This window comes from Lepus europaeus, chromosome 7 (assembly GCF_033115175.1).
Source record: "Lepus europaeus isolate LE1 chromosome 7, mLepTim1.pri, whole genome shotgun sequence".
Classification (NCBI taxonomy): domain Eukaryota; kingdom Metazoa; phylum Chordata; class Mammalia; order Lagomorpha; family Leporidae; genus Lepus; species Lepus europaeus.
In genome coordinates this window covers 12,053,859-12,073,119 of record NC_084833.1, presented here as the reverse complement: position 1 = coordinate 12,073,119, position 19,261 = coordinate 12,053,859, and the positions used below count along the sequence as shown (strand labels likewise).

Genomic DNA, 19,261 nt, shown 5'->3' with positions numbered 1-19,261 from the left:
ATATGTACAGACATATGTACATATGTTTACATTAGGTGATTTAAAAAGGACTACTTTGTAAAAACCAAAAATATAATTTAGTTTATAGAAATAAGGAGTGTATTGTTTAATTAATAAAGAAGATCAAAATGATCTTTTTTTGAAATCTTTTTATGTCACCCCAACATACCAACTGGGTTCTCTCTCTGTAGCTGTAAGTAAAGAATGACAGCTATTGTGCTGAGAAACTGGACATTTTATTTTCATAGGTCATAGATTTTGAGACTCCAGAGAGCTCTGAATTATCTGTTTTACATAGCAGCTTTCTGTTTTTACCAGGAACATGTTAGCATTATAGATATCTAATTTTTTTGGTATTGATTTTAAATGAAGCAAAACCTATTCCACCCAAGTTTGTAGATGCTCAGTAGAAGCTGAATCCACCTCCTGCTTAGTACTGTGTGAAGTTGGCTGTGATGTGCTCCTTGTTGAAGGGTACATAGTAAGCAACCCCTGGAAAGAAGCAGAGAACAGCAAGAGGTCACCATGGTGCATGGAACCACCCCAAAGGATCAGGCCATAAACCAAGGTAAAATCATCCTGGAGAGAACTGGACAGCTGATTATTACAGCAGAAACAACAGAGTTTGTGATTCCAGTCTCCAACTCACCATAAGCTGTTTTTCTTCTGCCTTTTTTGTTTTAAGTTTATTGTATTTATTTGAAAGGCAGAGTGACAGAGAGATAGAGAGGAGGAGACAGACACACAGAGATTTTTCCACCTGCTGGTTAACTTCCCAGATTGTGACAACAGATGGTGTTGGGCCAGGCTGGCGCCAGGCTGAAGTCAGGAGCCAGAGCTTCATCCAAGTCTCTCACGAGGGTGCAGGGGTCCAAGTACTTGGGTCCCTTCTGCTGCGTTCCTAGCCACAGTAGCAGGGAGCTGGCTTGGCAGTGGAACACTTGGGATTTGAACCGGACCAGTGTTCTGATATGGGATGCTGGAGTTGCGGGGGGTAGCTTAACCCATTGTACCACAGCACCAGTCCCCAATAAGTGGTTTAGAACTGGGAGCTTCTTTTCTTCGTGGAAAATTTTGTTAATGTTTACTGCAAAGAGCTATTTTTAGGATTAGAAACAATAATTGCTGGGTGCCAAATACAGTACCTGACATGCAATAATTGTGGAATAAATGGTGGTTATTATTAAAACAGGTTATTTAGGCCAAGATTAAAGTATTCTAGAGAGGATCTCATATTCATTTTTGACAATTTTGTATGAAATAAACAAGAGTAACAGATTGCGAATTCTTGTCTTTTGGGACTGGAAAGACAGACAATGACAATATCTGTTATCTTTCAGGTGATCAGGCAACAAAAAGAATGGCAATTCCAGGCCCAAACCTTTTTGGTTCTCAGAGAGTTTTTCTTGACCATCAGTTCTCCTAGAAAAGAATAGTAACTAGGAGACATGCGAATAAGCCTGCTATAAGTTCCCAGGGCAATTTCTCGAGATGAAGGTGGTAGAAGGAATGATATTGACGATGATTAGCATTTTTGATTACAGACCATGCAGAAAGCCCTGTAGTTATTTATTTATTTAATTTTATTTAAAATTTTGTTTATTATTTATTTTCATTTTATTTGAAACAGAGAGAAGGAAAGAGACAGACACAGAAAAATCTTCCATCTGCTGGTTCAGTCCCCAAATGTCCTCAAAAGCCTAGACTGCACCAGGCTGATACCTGGAGCCTGGTACTCAATCCGGGTATCCCACATGGGTGGCAGATACCCAAGTACTCGAGCTATCACCTGCTGCTTTCCAGGGTGTGCGTTGACAGGAAGCTGGAATTAGGAGCAGACTCGGGACTGGATCTCAGGCACTCCAGGATGGGGTGTGGGCATCTTAAGTGACATCTTCACCACTGTGCAAGATGTCTGCCCCTCTGTAATCATTTATTTATTTAATTAATCAATTAATTTTATTTATTTATTTTTTTGACAGGCAGAGTGGACAGTGAGAGAGAGAGACAGAGAGAAAGGTCTTCCCTTTCCGTTGGTTCACCCCCCAATGGCCACTGCAGCGGACGCATCGCACTGATCCGAAGCTAGGATCCAGGTGCTTCTCCTGGTCTCCCATGCGGGTGCAGGGCCCAAGGACCTGGGCCGTCCTCCACTGCACTCCCGGGCCACAGCAGAGAGCTGGACTGGAAGAGGAGAAACCAGGACAGAATCCTGGCGCCCCGACCGGGACTAGAACTTTGTGTGCCCGCGCCACAGGCAGAGGATTAGCCTATTGAGCCACAGCGCCGGGCCCCCTTTGTAATAATTTTAAACACATCATTGTTAATCCTCAAAATACCCAAGAAAAGGTTAATGCTACTACCATTTTATTGTTGTGGAAACTGTGTCTCATGAAAGCTCTGTGACTTGCTTAGTGAAGCCATGTAAGTAAGTTAAGAGAGGAACTTCTATTCAAGGCCTGTGTGGGGGGCCCAGCGCTGTGACACAGAGGGTTAACGAGACCTGGCTGCTCCACTTCCCACCCAGCTCTCCGCTACGGTCTGGGAAAACAGTAGAAGATGGCCCAAGAACTTGGGCCCCTGCTCCCATGTGGGAGACCTGGAAGAAGCTCATGGCTCCTGGCTTCGGATCGGCGCAGTTACGGCTGTTGCAGTCAATTGGGGATTGAACCATCGGATGGAAGACTTCTCTCTCTGCCTCTCCTCTCTCTGTGTAACTCTGACTTTCAAATAAATTAAATATTTTTTTAAAAAAAATTAACTTGAAAGTAAAAAAAAAAAAAATTAAAAAAAGGCCTGTGTGTCTCCAGTCTTTATTGCATGCTTTGTTGCAACGCCACACATTCTGACAACCAGATTTTGTTAAATACATGATAGACTTTAAGAAAAAAATCACTGCCATTATAATGTAATATATATAGAGGTAATGAAGCCTCTTTGGCAATGCTGTGAGTTCATTTGGCTTTACATCTCTGTCTGAAGACAATTAACAACAGATTCAATAGGTGACATCATCTTTAGTCAAAACCATATACCAGTGGACTCCCAATTGGAGGATATTTTAGTATTTGTGAAAAACATTGAATGAATGCTAAGTTTTTGCTAAAGTCTGACTTATTCTTCCCACTTTCTCCACAGAAACATGCATGCACAGACATTCGTTTGTTTGGAGATTTAAAGAAAGCCATGACAGAAAAAAAGGGCAAAGAATGAAGTTTTGAATGTAGCTATGGAAAAAAAGCGCATTCACCCTAGAGTTTGGAAATTTGAGTTTGATTGTTCACTCTATCACATGCTAGAGGCATGTCTTGTGGAAATACCTTCAATGTCTCTAAAACTTAATTTTCTTCTCTGTAGAGAGAGTCACAAATAACTAAAGAACTATCTATCTATCATCTATCTCTATTGAATGTATGTATACAACAATATATGCATATGTATGTATAATCATTGAATATACACATGTGACCTCACAATCATTTTTTGATTATATGGAAAAAATTAAATAAATAATTAAGGAGTGTAGCCTTCAAATTATGGAAGAAGTGCCCATTCCTTTTCTTTCCTCACCTTGATTCAAAGGTGTACTGCCACTGAGGAACTCCCAGTATGTCTTGTGATTAACATTTTCAGCAATATTGTTGATAGAAGAGACGATAGGACCCCAAGATGTCATTGTGGTTTCAAATCTAAGGATAAAATGGTATATGATTAAGACCTCATTTGAGATCAGGCAATATGAAGAAAAGAAGTAACAAAGACATTCTAAATGCATAAGGACCAGATAAAATCATGCCCCAAAGAGAAATGCAGTGGTTAATATGAAATTATCCCACTTGAAATGAAATAAAAATGAGCGGATTTTCAAAAAAAAGCTTTAAATAAGAAAATTTTTAAAAATGTGAATGCCCCAAAAAGGGTGAATAATTCAGTGAATGATGGAATGAATGCCTAAAATTGAAGGTTGTGAAAATAATTATATTTTTCAATAAGTTTTAGTAACATGGGAAAATGCTTATGCAAAAATGTTAACTAAAATTGTGGAATACAAATTTTACATAAAATATTTGCCCCAGGTAAATGATGGATCACACTGTTTGTAATATGCATGTGAAAAATCACCTACAGAATCATGAACGATAGTAATACTGGATACATTTTTTTGATGGATGGAGCCGATTTGTTGTCTTCTTTATGCTTTTTCTCTCAAAATTTTTACTATATGTATTTATTGTATTTACAAACAGAAAAAGAAAAAATCAGGCAAAATAAAAGCAGATCTCAGTGAAGGAAAGTATATTCTGGGGGTTTGTAAATTAAATATTCCTCATGAAACCTGCCTATAGAAGTCAGTGCAGTGAGGAGCCATGCAGTGGGCAATAGATATCATGTGCTTAATATCACCCTGTGGATAGATCCCCATGCAGTCTCACTCAATTGTTGACTACTTGACCTTTGTCCATATTCCTCACAATGTGAAGACCCCTTGTATGCATGGAGTTCAACATGTTTTTGCTCTGAAATAAACTGATCTTTGAATTCAATTTCCATGAACATTTTGAAGTACCCTTGTTCTTATAAATGGGATTAAAAGTAAATGGGTCTCACAGTTTGTTGGGTGCACATACATGCTACCTACTGCACAGTCATCAGCTCCATCAGATGACTATCCTTTTTTTTTTTTTTTTTTTTTGCCTGTGCTGGCATCTTTTTTCTTTTCTTTTTTATTTATTTATTTTTAATTTCTTATTTGACAGGTAGAGTTATAGACAGTGAGAGGGAGAGACAGAGAGAAAGATCTTTCCATTGGTTTACCCTCTCAATGGCCGCTATGGCTGGAGCTGCACCAATCCAAAGCCAGGAGCCAGGTGCTTCTTTCAGGTCTCCCATGTGGGTGCAGGGCCAAAGCACCTGGGCCATCCTCCACTGCCCTCCTGGGCCACATCAGAGAGCTGGGCTGGAAGAGGAGCAGCCAGGACTAGAACCTGGCGCCCACATGGGATGCCGGCGCCGCAGGGTGGAAGATTAACCAAGTGAGCCATGGTGCCAGCCCATTGGCTTCTTTTTTCTAGGACTCCCTCTATATACCTTCAAAATACTTCTGAATTTTCTATTTTGAACACCCCAAATTAAGCAATTCTAAGGAATTAAGTTTCTCTGAGAGATATTCTTCCTTCTTGACATTTTTGTCAATAATTTTGTAGATCCTTTCTCTTGACCTTCACATTTAATCATCCACAGAGCCCCAGAGAGTCTTGCTTGGGTGAGTCCTTTATGCTAGATGATATCTCTGTCATGTCACAGCTTCATTATTAAGTCATGGCCTCATTCTCCCCTTGTCTCCTACTCTTGTAACCCAAGGAACATTCACATCACGGATTTTCTTAAAAATTTGCAATGCTTCTCTGAAACATGAAGACTAATCTCCTTAACCTTGCATTTAAGGCTTTTTACAATATCACACAAACTATCATTTCAGACTTCACTCAGTTCAGTCCTTATTCTCTCTAGCCAAGCTGGGCCTACTCAGTTACCCCCATTCCTTGCTCATACCTACTGAAGATGTTTTGCTGTAGACATTCTTTCTCTCTAGAATGACCCTTTCTCATATTTTCCTAAGTAGAAATTATTTATTCTACTTGTTGCAATTCCACAGAGCCTTCTTTGACTTTTCTAATGCACAATGGATTCTCTCTCCTCTGCATTCTTGTTTTTAAATTTCTGTGATGTATTGACCTGTAGGATTTCATTTTTCATGAGATCCTTGCTTAATTACTCCATTGCAAACTCCTCATGGAGTTATTAGATTTAAAAATCCATAAATTATCAGAAGGAAATAGAAAATGAGAGAGAGAGAGAGAGAGAGAGAGAGAGAGAGAGAGAGAGATAGGAATTCGGGTTAGGCCTGGGGAGAATGGCAAATGTCACTTACTTGAACATAGGATTTTTGCGCTCTGCTTCTTCTAAGACTACGAGTAGTACTGATCCACTTTTCACACTGATGTTGATGGTCACATTGAAGAGCAGATCCACCCCCCTCAGCTGGTTGTTTATTGTGTATGTGACAGTGATGTTGGATGCTGAAGTGGGGGTAGGGATAAGTTGGCTGGGTAGAGTTGGTTGTGCCTCAACTCCTGTGAAGAGCAAAGAGGCCAAATTTGTCAAAGATTCTGGCATTTGTTTTATAGGTACAAAATCTGTCACTAGCAACTCATTCAAGAAAATATTTTAAAAAAGTAATACATTTCACAGAGTTTAACAAAGTGCTTGGATAGCAAGTGTAGAATCCTGGCAAGGACCCCATAGACAATTTGTTAAACTTGGAAAATCATTGGGAAGCAGGAGTCTTAGGAGTCAGGTAAACGTGGCAGTATTTGGTACAACTGGGATCAACTTGCTTGATTTTTTTTTTTTTTTGACAGGCAGAGTGGACAGTGAGAGAGAGAGAGAGAGACAGAGAGAAAGGTCTTCCTTTGCCGTTGGTTCACCCTCTAATGGCCGCCGCGGTAGCGCGCTGCGGCCGGCGCACCGCGCTGTTCCGATGGCAGGAGCCAGGTGCTTATCCTGGTCTCCCATGGGGTGCAGAGCCCAAACACTTGGGCCATCCTCCACTGCACTCCCTGGCCACAGCAGAGAGCTGGCCTGGAAGAGGGGCAACCAGGACAGGATCGGTGCCCCGACCGGGACTAGAACCCGGTGTGCCGGCACCGCAAGGCGGAGGATTAGCCTGTTGAGCCACGGCGCCGGCAACTTGCTTGATTTTGTTCTCTGAATCTGCATTTGAGACAAAGAAATCTGATCTCTTGTTGTTCTAGGAAATACATGCATGCTGGCATTGTCGCATAATGGGTTAAGCTGCTGCCTGCAATGCATTACATATAGGTGCCAGTTCGAGTCCTGGCTGCTCCACTTCTGATTCAGCTCCTGCTAATGCACTTAGGAAAGCAGAGGAAAATGACCCAAGTACGTGGGAGACTTGGATGAAGCTCCCAGCTCCTGGCTTTGGCAAGGCCTGGCCCTGACTGTTGCAGCCATGTGGGGGGTGAACCAGTAGATGGAAGGTCTCTCTGTCTCTCCCTCTCTTTCTGTGTAACTCTATCTTTCAAATAAATAAAATAAATCTAAAAAAATTAAAAAATGAAGTGCATGCAATTTAAATGGAACAATACTTTATATTAATATTTGATTAAAAAGAGAATTAGAAGAATCCATATCAAACAAAGATTAGTTCTGGGGTGATAAATTTCTGCAAAACATTTCTACTTTTTAAATCCATATTTCCTCAATGTTTGGATTTTAAGTATCTCAGCATCATATTTGTAATTGAATAAAGTAAAGAATATTTCAAATTAAAAAGCAGCATTGCAGGTTTTCACCCCATTCCTTCAGTGTGCTGTTAGCATCAAGCTTTCATATTTGGGACTTTGAAAACTTGACTGAAATATCAACTCTGTTCTCCTCCTAAGTCTCCTAAACAAAATCAAGGATCAATCATTACTTCTTTTTTGCATTTTCATTGTATATGGTTCAATTTCTCCTTTTTTTAACTTTTACTTAATGAATATAAATTTCCAATGTACAGCTTATGAATTACAATGGCTCCCCCCCCATAACTTCCCTCCCACCCACAACCCTCCCCTTTCCTGCTCTCTCTCCCCTTCCATTCACATCAAGATTCATTTTTCAATTATCTTTATATACAGAATATAAGTTCAGTATATATTAAGTAAAGATTTCAACAGTTTGCACCCACATAGAAACACAAAGTGAAAAATATTGTTTCAGTACTAGTTATAGCATTAAATCACAATGTACAGCACATTAAGGACAGAGATCCTACATGAGGAGAAAGTGCACAATGACTCCTGTTGTTGACTTAATACATTGAAACTCTTGTTTATGGCATCAGTAATCACCCTAGGCTCTTGTCATGAGTTGCCAAGGCTATGGAAGCCTTTTGAGTTCACCGACTCTGATCATATTTAGACAAGGTCATAGTCAAAGTGGAGGTTCTCTCCTCCCTTCAGAGAAAGGTACCTCCTTCTTCGATGACCTGTTCTTTCCACTGGGATCTCACTCGTGGAGATCTTTCATTTAGGTCATTTTTTTTTGACAGAGTGTCTTGGCTTTCTATTTAATACTTATTCTAGTGTTCCAAATATTCTAGTTTTTGTCTACATAGCTGTCTCATGACTTTGGAAGAGCAGACATCGTAAGATATACATAATGCTTGGTAGTACATTTTCAAGTGAATGAATGAAGTTGTTTTACATGGAATTATGGAATTTTCCCTCCTACAAAATGTTTTGTACATACCAGGTGCTCAGTGAATGCATGCTGAAGGAAGTAAACACGGGTCTGAATTTTGGGGGCAGGTGTTTATGCAGTAGCACACACTCTTGGGAACTGAAAGTCAGACAGGGCTTCATCCACAGGGGAGTAATGGACACATCATTACTGGCATAAGTTTCTGTGTGTGATGTAAGAATTGAGAGTTAGGTGTTAAAAGAGTTCTTACCAGGGCTACAAGTCACGTGGGGCACATCTAGATACGTCTTGCCTCTTAGAGAAGGGAGGATTTGAGCAATGGACATGGGGTTCTGGAATTTCCCCTGCTTAATCTCATCAAATATCGTGTTCATGGTCGTCTCGCAGTTCCACTCCTTCCTCGGTTTCTCAGGTGTGACGGAGAGAGCCTGGGAGAGATAGGGTGAGAGAGTGAGAGAGAGAGAGAGAGAGAGAGAGAGAGGGAGGGAGAGATGGGGGAGAGAGAGTGAGAGTAAGGAACTAAGCATATATGGAGTGGTTCCTGTAAGGAATAGACTTGATCACTAATCTTTTTGATCACCTAGAATCTAAAACTTAAGCTACCAAAGGTTTAAACTACATCTTTCTTCTTTAATGTGATGTCATTACTTAGCATGGTGTCTGTCACATAGTAGTCACAGAACAAATATCTGTGTTACAATCAGATTTGGGGAACACTTCTAGGGCAACAATTTTGCTTGCCAACAGTCTTGAGAAGAGTAACACATTAAGCTGTCAGAAGTCATTACTAACTCCATATTAAGACATGTGTTAGATCTATTTTCCAGGTAAGTTTCTATCTGAGAATATTGATGGAAGAAAGAGGTGAAGTTCTGTGACAGAGGAAATGCCTTATGAATGCTGTTAGCAAGCGATATGCATCTCCCAGGCCACTGGAAGGGCACTGACCTCCTGGAAGAGGTTGAGCAAAGCCTGCAAAGAAGGGTTAGAAGCACTACTGTTCTGCTGGGAGAAAACACAAACAATGCTGGAACTGTGAATTTTTTTTTTTCAGACTACATTTCACTTAACCTAACAGCAGCCTTGTTATTGTGGGGGAGATGAAATCTAGAGAAATTCAATATTTGCTTGAGATGGTGGCAGATCTGAGACAAGGCAAGGACATTTTAGATGGAAAAGTTTACATATTAGAGACCTGGTGACTCCAGTTTTCAGGTTGCCTGAGTAATCTAAGAAATCCCTCTGGGCTATGGCATCTGGATATGGCTGAGGTCTTGCCCTTGATAGGAAAAGCTTTCATTCCCAGGTACAGCTTATCAGAGTGTATGCAGCAGGTGATAAAATTTCAAATAGAATCCACAAATCAAATCAGTTAAAGTAAATGTTTCTCTGTGGGGCACTAAGTTGAAGCAAGGTTATTTTATGTGAGGTACACACACACACACAACTCCTCAAATTATCTTATAATCCGTTACAGACTTTCTTTGTCTTCTACAAATCTTTGTAGGCCCTTGAAAATACTCTTTAGATCCAGATGTGGATCAAAACTAGGCTTTTGTTCTATGACAAAATGTCAATGATGTCAATGACTGTGACATACAAGCTATCTTTTTTATTTAATCACTTTTAAGCATGGTATGTTAGAGTGGGAACTTTTTATGCAAGAGATTGAGTGGGAGCAAGGAGGGAGAGAGGGAGAGGGAGAGGGAGAGGGAGAGAGGGAGAGGGAGAGAGAGAAAAAGAAAGAAAGAAAGAGAGAGAGAGAGAGAGAGAGAGAGAGAGAGAGGGAGGGAGGGAGAGAGGGAGGGAGGGAGGAAGTGTGATGCTCCCATCTGCTGCTCTACTCCCCAGATGCCTGCAATGGCCAAGATTGGGCCTGAGGCTGGAGCCCAGAGCTGAGAACTCAACACAGGTCTCATACATTTGAGAAATAATTTGCTACTTCCACAAGTGTCCATCAGCAGGAAGCTGGAATATGGAAAGGAATTAGGACTCAAACCCAGGCACTCAGATATGGGATGTGGCATCTTAATCAGCATTACAACTGCTAGACCAAGTGCCTGCTCCAGGGGTTTTATTTTTATTCTCTTGCTTAAAATGAACTAATTCCTAGCTGTTTAGTACTTTCTTAATATTCAGTGCATGAAATTTTAAAACCATATGTTAATAAATTTTAATTTTGAAAAATGAAATAATTTCTGGACATCTGTTAAAATCTTTAATGTGTGAAATACCATTCCTGACTTTTATTCCAACCTGACCCGGAAGATACTTTCCTTCTAACAGTAGTCCACAGCTATATTAGTTTGAGGGGTGGCTTTGTAACTCTTTAATTCTCCTTTTCCTGGGCTTTCTGAGTGGGGAGCCATTGGTACAGTTTTTCTATTAATTCTCTGGGATATTTTGAGAAAGTAGAGCACAAACTTCTTAGTATGGACTAGAGGATTTGGACACGAGTGACTTAAATTTCTGACTGTTTGGTTAAATCTTTCCACTATTATCGGTGCCTCTGCTTTCTATGTGGGATGCTGCACTAGTTAACTGGATCAGGACAGGAAGTTGGACTTGGAGCTATAAGAAGCATCTTACGGACTTCAAACTTCAACGTTACACTAGGGAAGCATAGGACTGAGTATGGACTTGGTTCTAGGCAGATCTGGCTCTATCATCTACCAGGGGCTTTTAGAAAAGTTTAGTCAACTTTAGATGATTTTTGCTAATCATTTTGAACACAAATCTGCCTTTTTGAGATTAAGATAAAGGACTTAGAAAAAAACAATTGGCCGGCGCCGCGGCTCACTAGGCTAATCCTTCGCCTGCGGCGCCGGCACCCCGGGTTCTAGTCCCGGTTGGGGCGCCAGATTCTATCCCGGTTGCCCCTCTTCCAGGCCAGCTCTCTGCTATGGCCCGGGAAGGCAGTGGAGGATGGCCCAAGTCCTTGGGCCCTGCACCTGCATGGGAGACCAGGAGAAGCACCTGGCTCCTAGCTTCAGATCAGCGTGGTGCGCCGGCCACAGTGCGCTGGCTGCAGTGGCCACTGGGGGGTGAACCAACAGAAGGAAGACCTTTCTCTCTGTCTCTCACTGTCCACTCTGCCTGTCAAAAAAAAAAATTGGCTCAAAAGATTGATTCTTAAAATTTAATATTTTGGATCAGAGCTGTGGTGTAGTGGGCTAAGCCTCTGCCTGTGGTGCTGGCATCCTATAGATGCACTGGTTCTAGTCCTGGCTGCTCCACTTTCAATCCAGCTCTTTGCTATGGCCTGGGAAAGCAGTGGAAGATGGTCTAAGTGCCTGGGCCCCTACACCCATGTGGGAGACCAAGAAGCTCCTGGCTTCTGGCTTTGGATTGGCCCAGCTCCAGCCGTTACAGCCATTTGGGGAGTGAACCAGCGGATGGAAGACCTTTCTCTCTGTCTCTCCCTCTCACTGTCCATAACTCTACCTCTCAGATAAATAAAGTTTTTTTTTTTTAAATTTAATATATTTAGAGGACCTACCTTATAATCTTTATTATTTATACATCAAACTTTCAATAGTCTGTAACTATTATTAATAAACTGATTATTTTCAATAAGAAACCAATAAAGTTCTTGGATTTATTTAGTTTGCTTCATTTTCCAAAGAAGGTAAACAGATTCATATAGGTTTGTTGTCACATTTTACCTATGGGGTAAGGAGCAAATAACACTTAGCCTGCATTGTACCAATGGATAAACTAATGCAGTCACTACAAAAAATATACCTCAAGGTACACCAGTAGGATTTACCCAGAGATGTCAGCAGAGGCCTGGTTTCTTGATCCTACAATTTTATCTTATTGGTATGGACCCAGTCAAAAGTATCCAGGGTGTGTTTACCTGCATAGCAAGGCCAGTACTGTAGATATCTCCTATGATGCCATTGTCTTTGATCCTTGCACTGATATTCTCTACAATATTCTTTAGTACCTGACCAAACAGGTCTCTGTAACTTTCTTCTGACCCCACGGGGATCTTGTTGTACATACAGGTCAGAGCCAAGGTCGCCACTGCTCCCGTGTCTGTGAATCACAGGGGGGATAGATCACCATCGCCACAATATAAACATCTCGCATTAGTTGTCCGCTACTTCTAGTTACATGATCTCATGTAATCCTCTGAGAAATCTGTGAATTAGGATCTGTAATTATTTCATGTACAAGTTCCCTAGGTCACACAACCAGTAAGTAGAAACACCAGACCTGAACCCAGATCTGTGTCATTCAATGGCTCATGATTTGTGTTTATATAGACTGGCAGTATGTTGAATCGTACTTCTCTTGTTCTAATGTGTATCTTTCAAAATGTCACCAGGTTTTGAAGGCCAGTCTTCATGTTCTCTCAATGAAGCCTTCTTGGTCATCCCAGCCCAACAGATAGAGTCTCTCTCCTTTAGCATTTGTTGTTTATACCTGTTTTCAATTTTGACACTCTCTGAAATTCAAGGAGTCTTCAAAAAGTTCATAAACATTGTGTATTGTGAAAATACTATGCATGGACTTAAAAGTTTTTTTTTTTTCACTAAAATACATGTATCTTTTAATTCAGTTTTCCATGAACTTTTTGAAATGTCCTCATGTGTTGTTGTTAATTGTGCTCAGTGAATGCTTGGATGGTGTGAACTTTGCATCCTCCCATAGCACCCAGCACAGGGACTTTTTCATTATTTGTGAGTGAGATACTTGTAGACTGAATGAACAGTTCTGGGATGAAAAGACCAGACCAAATGAAAAGCTCGCCAGGTAGCATCTTTTATTTCACTGATCTTTGCTCTCCACACTATTCTCTGAGAGTTGCATAATGTCACCGAGGGTGACTGTGTTACTGAATCCCAGAGCAAAGACGTCCAAACTCTCTAAAACTGGCAGAGATATCTCAGCAACGTGAGAGGTCCCGGATAGAAAAGGGACACCTGTCTGTTGTTTGACCCACCTACGGGCTACTAGAGCAAATGTGTACCAGCTTGTCTGATAGAAACAGAAACATGAGAAGTCGCTAATGAGGCATGTGGAAGGAGGTGAAAACCTGAGATAGCATTTAGAGAATGACAGAGGGCAAAAGTGACCATGCAATATGACAGTGGCTCCCAGAGAGATGGGATAATTAACACAAAAGGGTGGCCAAAAGAAGGCCATTAGTAAGCAACCGTGTTTTCAGAACAAAGGAATCAGATGGCCCCAGCTTTGCTTTGAATGAGGAAATCATTGGTTTAAAGGTTCAGGTAGTAGCTGTTTAATTGAAAGAGACTATTTGGATGTAACAATGATAATCATTGAGAAGAATAGAGTATGGAAGCATCAATATTCACTAGAGAGAGGGAACAGGGTTGGATGCAGACAAGACCTCAATATTTAACTTAGGATCGACTTCTGACTAGGTGACATGTTTATTGTTCCCAGTGGAGGTTCTGTAACTGTTAGAATATATGAAGTATTACCTTGGTTTCTGTGTCTCACTATTTCCCCTTTATTTGTTTATGCCTAATTCACATATTCAACAAGTTTTGTTAAGTATCTTCCATCGACACACTTTTCCATCGTCCTTGGTTCTTTCCCTATGGAAAGCTCTCCTCTCTCATTCCCCTCTCCTGCTCTACCATTCTGTGCACTGTGCCTCAGCTGGAATGCTCCCAGTTCAGCACAGTTTTAAACAGTGGTGATCTACTCACCCACACTGAAGGGAGAAGAATTGGCCAGCAGGGTCTTGGCAAAACGTACAGCTATTGGTAAGGTTGCCTCTGAGTTCTTCTGGCACAGGGCCAAGATGGCCAGACTGGGGCTGTAGAAGGCTGATGCGTCAGCGTTGGGGCCTCAGAAGGGGACAGAGAGTCATTATTAGGTGAACATTCACTATTATGGAGAAATTTGTGCAGAATGAAAAATCAAAACTTTTAAATAAGAATTGCTAGAAAACCTGCCCCCAAAGAAAGACACAGTATGGGCAAAGGATAGCTTCAATGGTTCCTAGAATGGGAATGCCATCTGACATTTGAATAGAATAAAATGAATGATGATTTCATCAGACAGGTGATGCACTGACAAGGCCGTGTTCCTGGAGGTAATGGATTGGAAGTGAATCTCTCACTTGTGGGATTATTAGAGGGATCAGAGCGTCTCTTCCCTAATTTTCCATTTTCACCACCTGTAACCTCCTTGGGTTTTAAACGCCCAGGAAGGACCCGCACCTCCCTCTGCCATCTTTCCCATTGATGTCTCACTTGAAGGTGCCCACTTCTGCATCTGGCTTTGCAGAATGGATACTTTATTCCCAGGGTCTCGGCAGGAAGAGGTGAGGGCCATAACGGTGAGGGCAAGCTGCCCAGTGGTTAGGTCTGCAGAGGAGAGAACAAAACAGTTACACAAAGATATTCTCAGGGAAGAGACCACTAGCAACCAGGGCTGACCCAGACCATGTTGACTTTTTAATAATGTGAGTAATAGGTTTTGTCTTTATAAAGAAAGAAATATGGAAAAAAAACCTTGATGATATATTTAATCTCCTCAATTAATTTAATTAATTGGTTTCTGTGTGACTTGAGAACTCCATCAAGAATCCCTGGTATCTGGTTAGAAAAGCGACAGAGAAAATTTCCATAGGACAATTCACAGTTACAAAATAATTTAAAACTTTTATCTAACTTGAGCCTCAAGGCAATTCTTGGGAGGTAGCAAACAGAGATTTTACTGTTATTATCATTGATATTGTTATTAGAGTTGGGGAGAGGCTGAGTAGGATTAGTGATCTGTGCAAAGTCCCAGAGTTAATAAAAGGCAAAGCCAGCCTGGAAGCCGGATCTTTTAACACCTGATCTAGAGCTCTTTGTGCTTTTCTGCCCTCTTCCATGAGTGCTCACACACACTTCTCTCCAGGTATTTAGCAGGTAGAGAGAGGTGTTCATGGGACTAATCCAAAATTCAGGGAGCATGAGAGGGGCGTGGAGATCTTACCTGCAGGGTCGCTGGCCATGAGCTCATAAGTCAGGAGCTTCTGGGCCTCCAAGCCATAGGCTCCAGCCAGGTTCATGGCAATAAGGATGCTGGGGTTTGGGAGGGCTGATGAGGTCACCGAATCCTCCATGAGCACTTGGATGCCATTAACCAGTGACTGCTCTGAGGCGGGAACCGCTGGGAAGAGAAAACCCCTAACCCTTAACCAGTGACTGCTCTGAGGCGGGAACCGCTGGGAAGAGAAAACCCCTAACCCTTATGCTTTGTCCTTAGAAGCAGGATTCCTGTGTCTTTTGTTTCTTTTAGGAGAAGACTCAATTAACATTGGTATTTTAAGTGACTTGGGAGAGATGGAAAAAACATTGAGATTTTTCTTTGGAAGATAATTATTAGTCCCTACAACTTCTCCATCCATATCTTTAAGATAGAAAATATGTTTTTTATGGAATAACTTCAAGGACTATGGCACATGCACATTTCACATGGTTTCTAGTACCTCCTAGGAATCAGTGATTTCTTTGCATCCCTTTTTCCCAACTGTTCCATGAAGAATATTAAGTATTTTGGATACGACCTATTCTCAGCAGGTATCAACATTTCCCACTAGGACTTGGTCAACATTGCCATTATTTATCTTTGAATCATCAATCATTGATCACACAAAAGTACTTCAACCTCTCAATTAAAAAATGAGTAGACTTACCTTTCTTTTCTTTTTTTTTTTTTTTTTTTTGGTTACAGATCATTCTTTTTTTTTCATTTATTAAACTTTTATTTAATGAATATAAATTTCCAAAGTACAGCTTATGGGTTACAATGGCTTCCCCCCTCCCATAACTTTCCTCCCACCCGCAACCCTCCCCTTTCCCGCTCCCTCTTCCCTTCCATTCACATAAAGATTCATTTTCAATTCTCTTTATATACAGAAGATCAGTTTAGTATATATTAGGTAAAGATTTCAACAGTTTGCCCCATATAGCAACACAAAGTGTAGACTTGCCTTTCAAAGAGCTTGTGCCATCAAGTCAGGAAAGATGAAAAACACATACACCTGACTTACCCTTATTGGATCTCCAGCTGTGATCATGATTTTCAACCACTTTCTCACCAGGAGAGCTCAGTATCTGAGGTCTCTGCCTCTCCCTAGGGTGACTGCTTCCCTGACTTCCCCAGAGAAAATACCATACTCACAGCATGAACTTTGGGTCTGAGTACTGGTCCCAGCCAAAGCCCAGAGAAGGTTCAGGAGGTGGAGGGAGAACCAGGCCATCTTACTCATTCCGTCCTGTACCAGCACTCCTGTCAAATACCAGTATTTGCAAGTAGAGTCTTTCTCTACTTTCTCTTACATGCGCTTCTCTTTGTAAAATGGTCGGTTCCTGACCCAGCCACTTCTACCTACCTTCACCTCTCCTTTTCTTATATACCTAAGTTCCATTTGCTTACCTAAGATTACCTACTATAGACACTCCAGTGTGTCTAAAGGTGACTCTTAGGCAGCACAGTCATGTGGAAAACTTAGGGCTGGATATGCGGTGACAAGAAATTGTCCTTTGCCAAAATCCTAGGTCATTCCATCAGGAAGTTTGGCTAATGTGCAAATATAAACAAGACTTCTTCTAGGCCTCAGGATAGCTGGCCAGAAAAATCTCTTGGCTTTTTATTAGCAACCACTTCATTGAGGTTTGGGCAATTCATAGGTGTCAGCTCATTTCACCTACTTTACAATACACCCTTTTAAAGTCTCAGGTGGGGATCTTCCAGGTGTAGTTGGAATTCATGCAATCAATGAAGCTGACATGGACCTGGGTTCTAGCCTACACTTTTTGAAATTGTTTGGCTTTAGGTAAGAAATGGATCCCATGGCTCCAAAATTGTTTTTTGACTTTTCTTTCCTTATCTGGGGGTAAAAGCAGTTTCCAACTCCCAGCACTTTTAAATAATAAAATCTTTAAAGTAACTGGAAAATGTGGCATCAACTTATATTAAGTACATTTTTTTTTTCAAAAACGTAGCTATCCCCTAAAGCCAAATACATCTCTATAGCAGAGAACTAGAAATAATATCTGAAATTATGAAGAGAGGGCTGATTATTTTTCTGCATTTTCAGTTCTTTTTCAGGAAGAAATCCTTCCATGGCTTCCATTTAGGAATGAAAGTCCAAGTCTTTTTAATGACCGACAAGGCTTTATAAGATTTGGCTTTTCTGACCCCACCTCCAACCAGTGTTCCCCTTGCTCACTCTGATCCAGCCACACAGGACCGCTTGGTGTTCCTTGAGTGTGTCAGTCGCCTTTGCATTCTATGTCAAGAGACCCAGGGCAGTCTTTTTCCATAGATCTTCACAGTGGCTCCTCACTTCCTTCATATCCCTGCTCCGAGGTAAGTGCGTAGACAGACCTTGCTGGACCATATAATATAAGGGAGTCTGCCCACCACTGACACCCATCCTGACCCTGACCCTTACCTGTAACAACCCGTCATCTTCTGTCATACCAGGTGTGTGGTTGGTTATTGTTTGTCTCTCTTCCCACAGGAATGTCTGCTCCAAGGAGAAAGAGACTCTGTTTTGCTCACGCTCTATCCCCAGCAGTTAGAACATTGCCTAACTCACAGAAGGTCTCTCATAATTTTTTTGAATGACTGCATTAATAGACAGATATAAGACATGGATTAGAAGGTATTCTTTTCTTTCTTGGTGGCCCCACCAAGTCCCCTAGAAGCAACCTCACTTCTAATGAGTAGAATGCAACAAAAGTGGTATAGGGGGCTGGCATTGTGGCACAGTGGGTTAAGCTGCTGCTTCCAATGCTGGCATCCCCTATCAGTGGCTACATGGCTTCCCATCCAGTTCCCTGAGAAGATGGTCCAAGTACTTGGGCCTCTGCCACCTGAGTGGGAGACCAGGATAGAGTTCCTGGCTCCTGGCTTCAGTGTGGTCCAGATCTGGAGCTGTGGTGACCATTTGGGGAGTAAGCCAGTGGATAGAAGATTTTCTCTCTCTAACCCTCCACACACTTTACACAACACACACACTCTCTCCCTGTCTCCTTCTCTATCTTTATCAGTCTTCCTTTTAAATAAATAAATAAACCTTTTAAAAAATATGGCACTTGGAACAACATGCTCCCATAAAAAAATAGTGGTGGGATGAAGTAAGACTGACTCCCTTCTTGCTTGCTTTTCTCCTCTGATGATTTTTGCTCCTTGGTTTGATGAAATTGGCTGCCAAGTGTGAGCTGCCTACTGGAGAAGTCCTAAAGAACTGAGAGTACCCTTCAGCCAACATGCAGCCAGGGAAAGAGTGATCCTAACAACAACCATACGAGCAAGGTGGAAAGCAGCTCCTTCCGCAGCTGAACTTTGAGATGTTTTATTTTGGGCTAATTTGTGGGGTAATCTGGTATGCAGCAATATATATCCAATAAATGGTTATGGTAGGAGAGAAGACCAGAAAGATAGTTTAAGTCTATGCAGCAGAGGGCCTTGGATGGTACATGAAGTAGTAGGCAGAGCAATACCACTTTGACTCCCCTACCAGGTGTCTAATTCCTAATTACTTGGATCTGCCACATGTTATTTGGGTTATATAGCAAAGGGGAATTAAAGTCACACATAGAATTGAGGCTGCTAATGAGCTGAACTAAAGAAGGAAATGTTAGCTTGGAGTACCTGAGTGGGACCAGTATAATCACAAGGGTCCTTATAAGTGGAAACGGAGGCAGGAGCCCGAGTCAGAAAAGCAGATGTGAGGACACAAGCAGAGGTCAGGCTGACACAGTTGCTGGGTCTAAGCATGGAAAGGGCCATGAGTCACGGATTGGAGGCTCCTCCAGAAGCTGGAAAGGTTAGGATGTGGACTCTCCCCTGGAACCCGAAGAGAACACAACCCTTTATACTCCTTGGTTTTAGCCCAGTGAGACCAATTTTGGACTTCCAATCTCAGAATTGTAATATAATAAATTCATGCTTACTAATTTTTTTTTTTTGACAGGCAGAGTGGATAGTGAGGGAGAGAGATAGAGAG

The 19,261-nt window shown here is 41.5% G+C and overlaps 1 protein-coding gene across 1 annotated transcript; it reads right to left on the bottom strand.

Moving 5' to 3' along the window:
• Positions 1-430: 430 nt before the first annotated feature.
• CBLIF (cobalamin binding intrinsic factor) lies at positions 431-16,504 on the bottom strand. Its single transcript, XM_062197864.1, has 9 exons — positions 16,426-16,504; positions 15,235-15,411; positions 14,505-14,618; positions 13,956-14,096; positions 12,128-12,309; positions 8,519-8,696; positions 5,933-6,134; positions 3,571-3,689; positions 431-492 (listed from the first exon to the last, which is right to left on the bottom strand). The coding sequence occupies exons 1-9, from the start codon at positions 16,502-16,504 to the stop codon at positions 431-433; spliced, it is 1,254 nt and encodes a 417-aa protein (XP_062053848.1).
• Between the last annotated feature and the right edge of the window lie 2,757 nt (positions 16,505-19,261).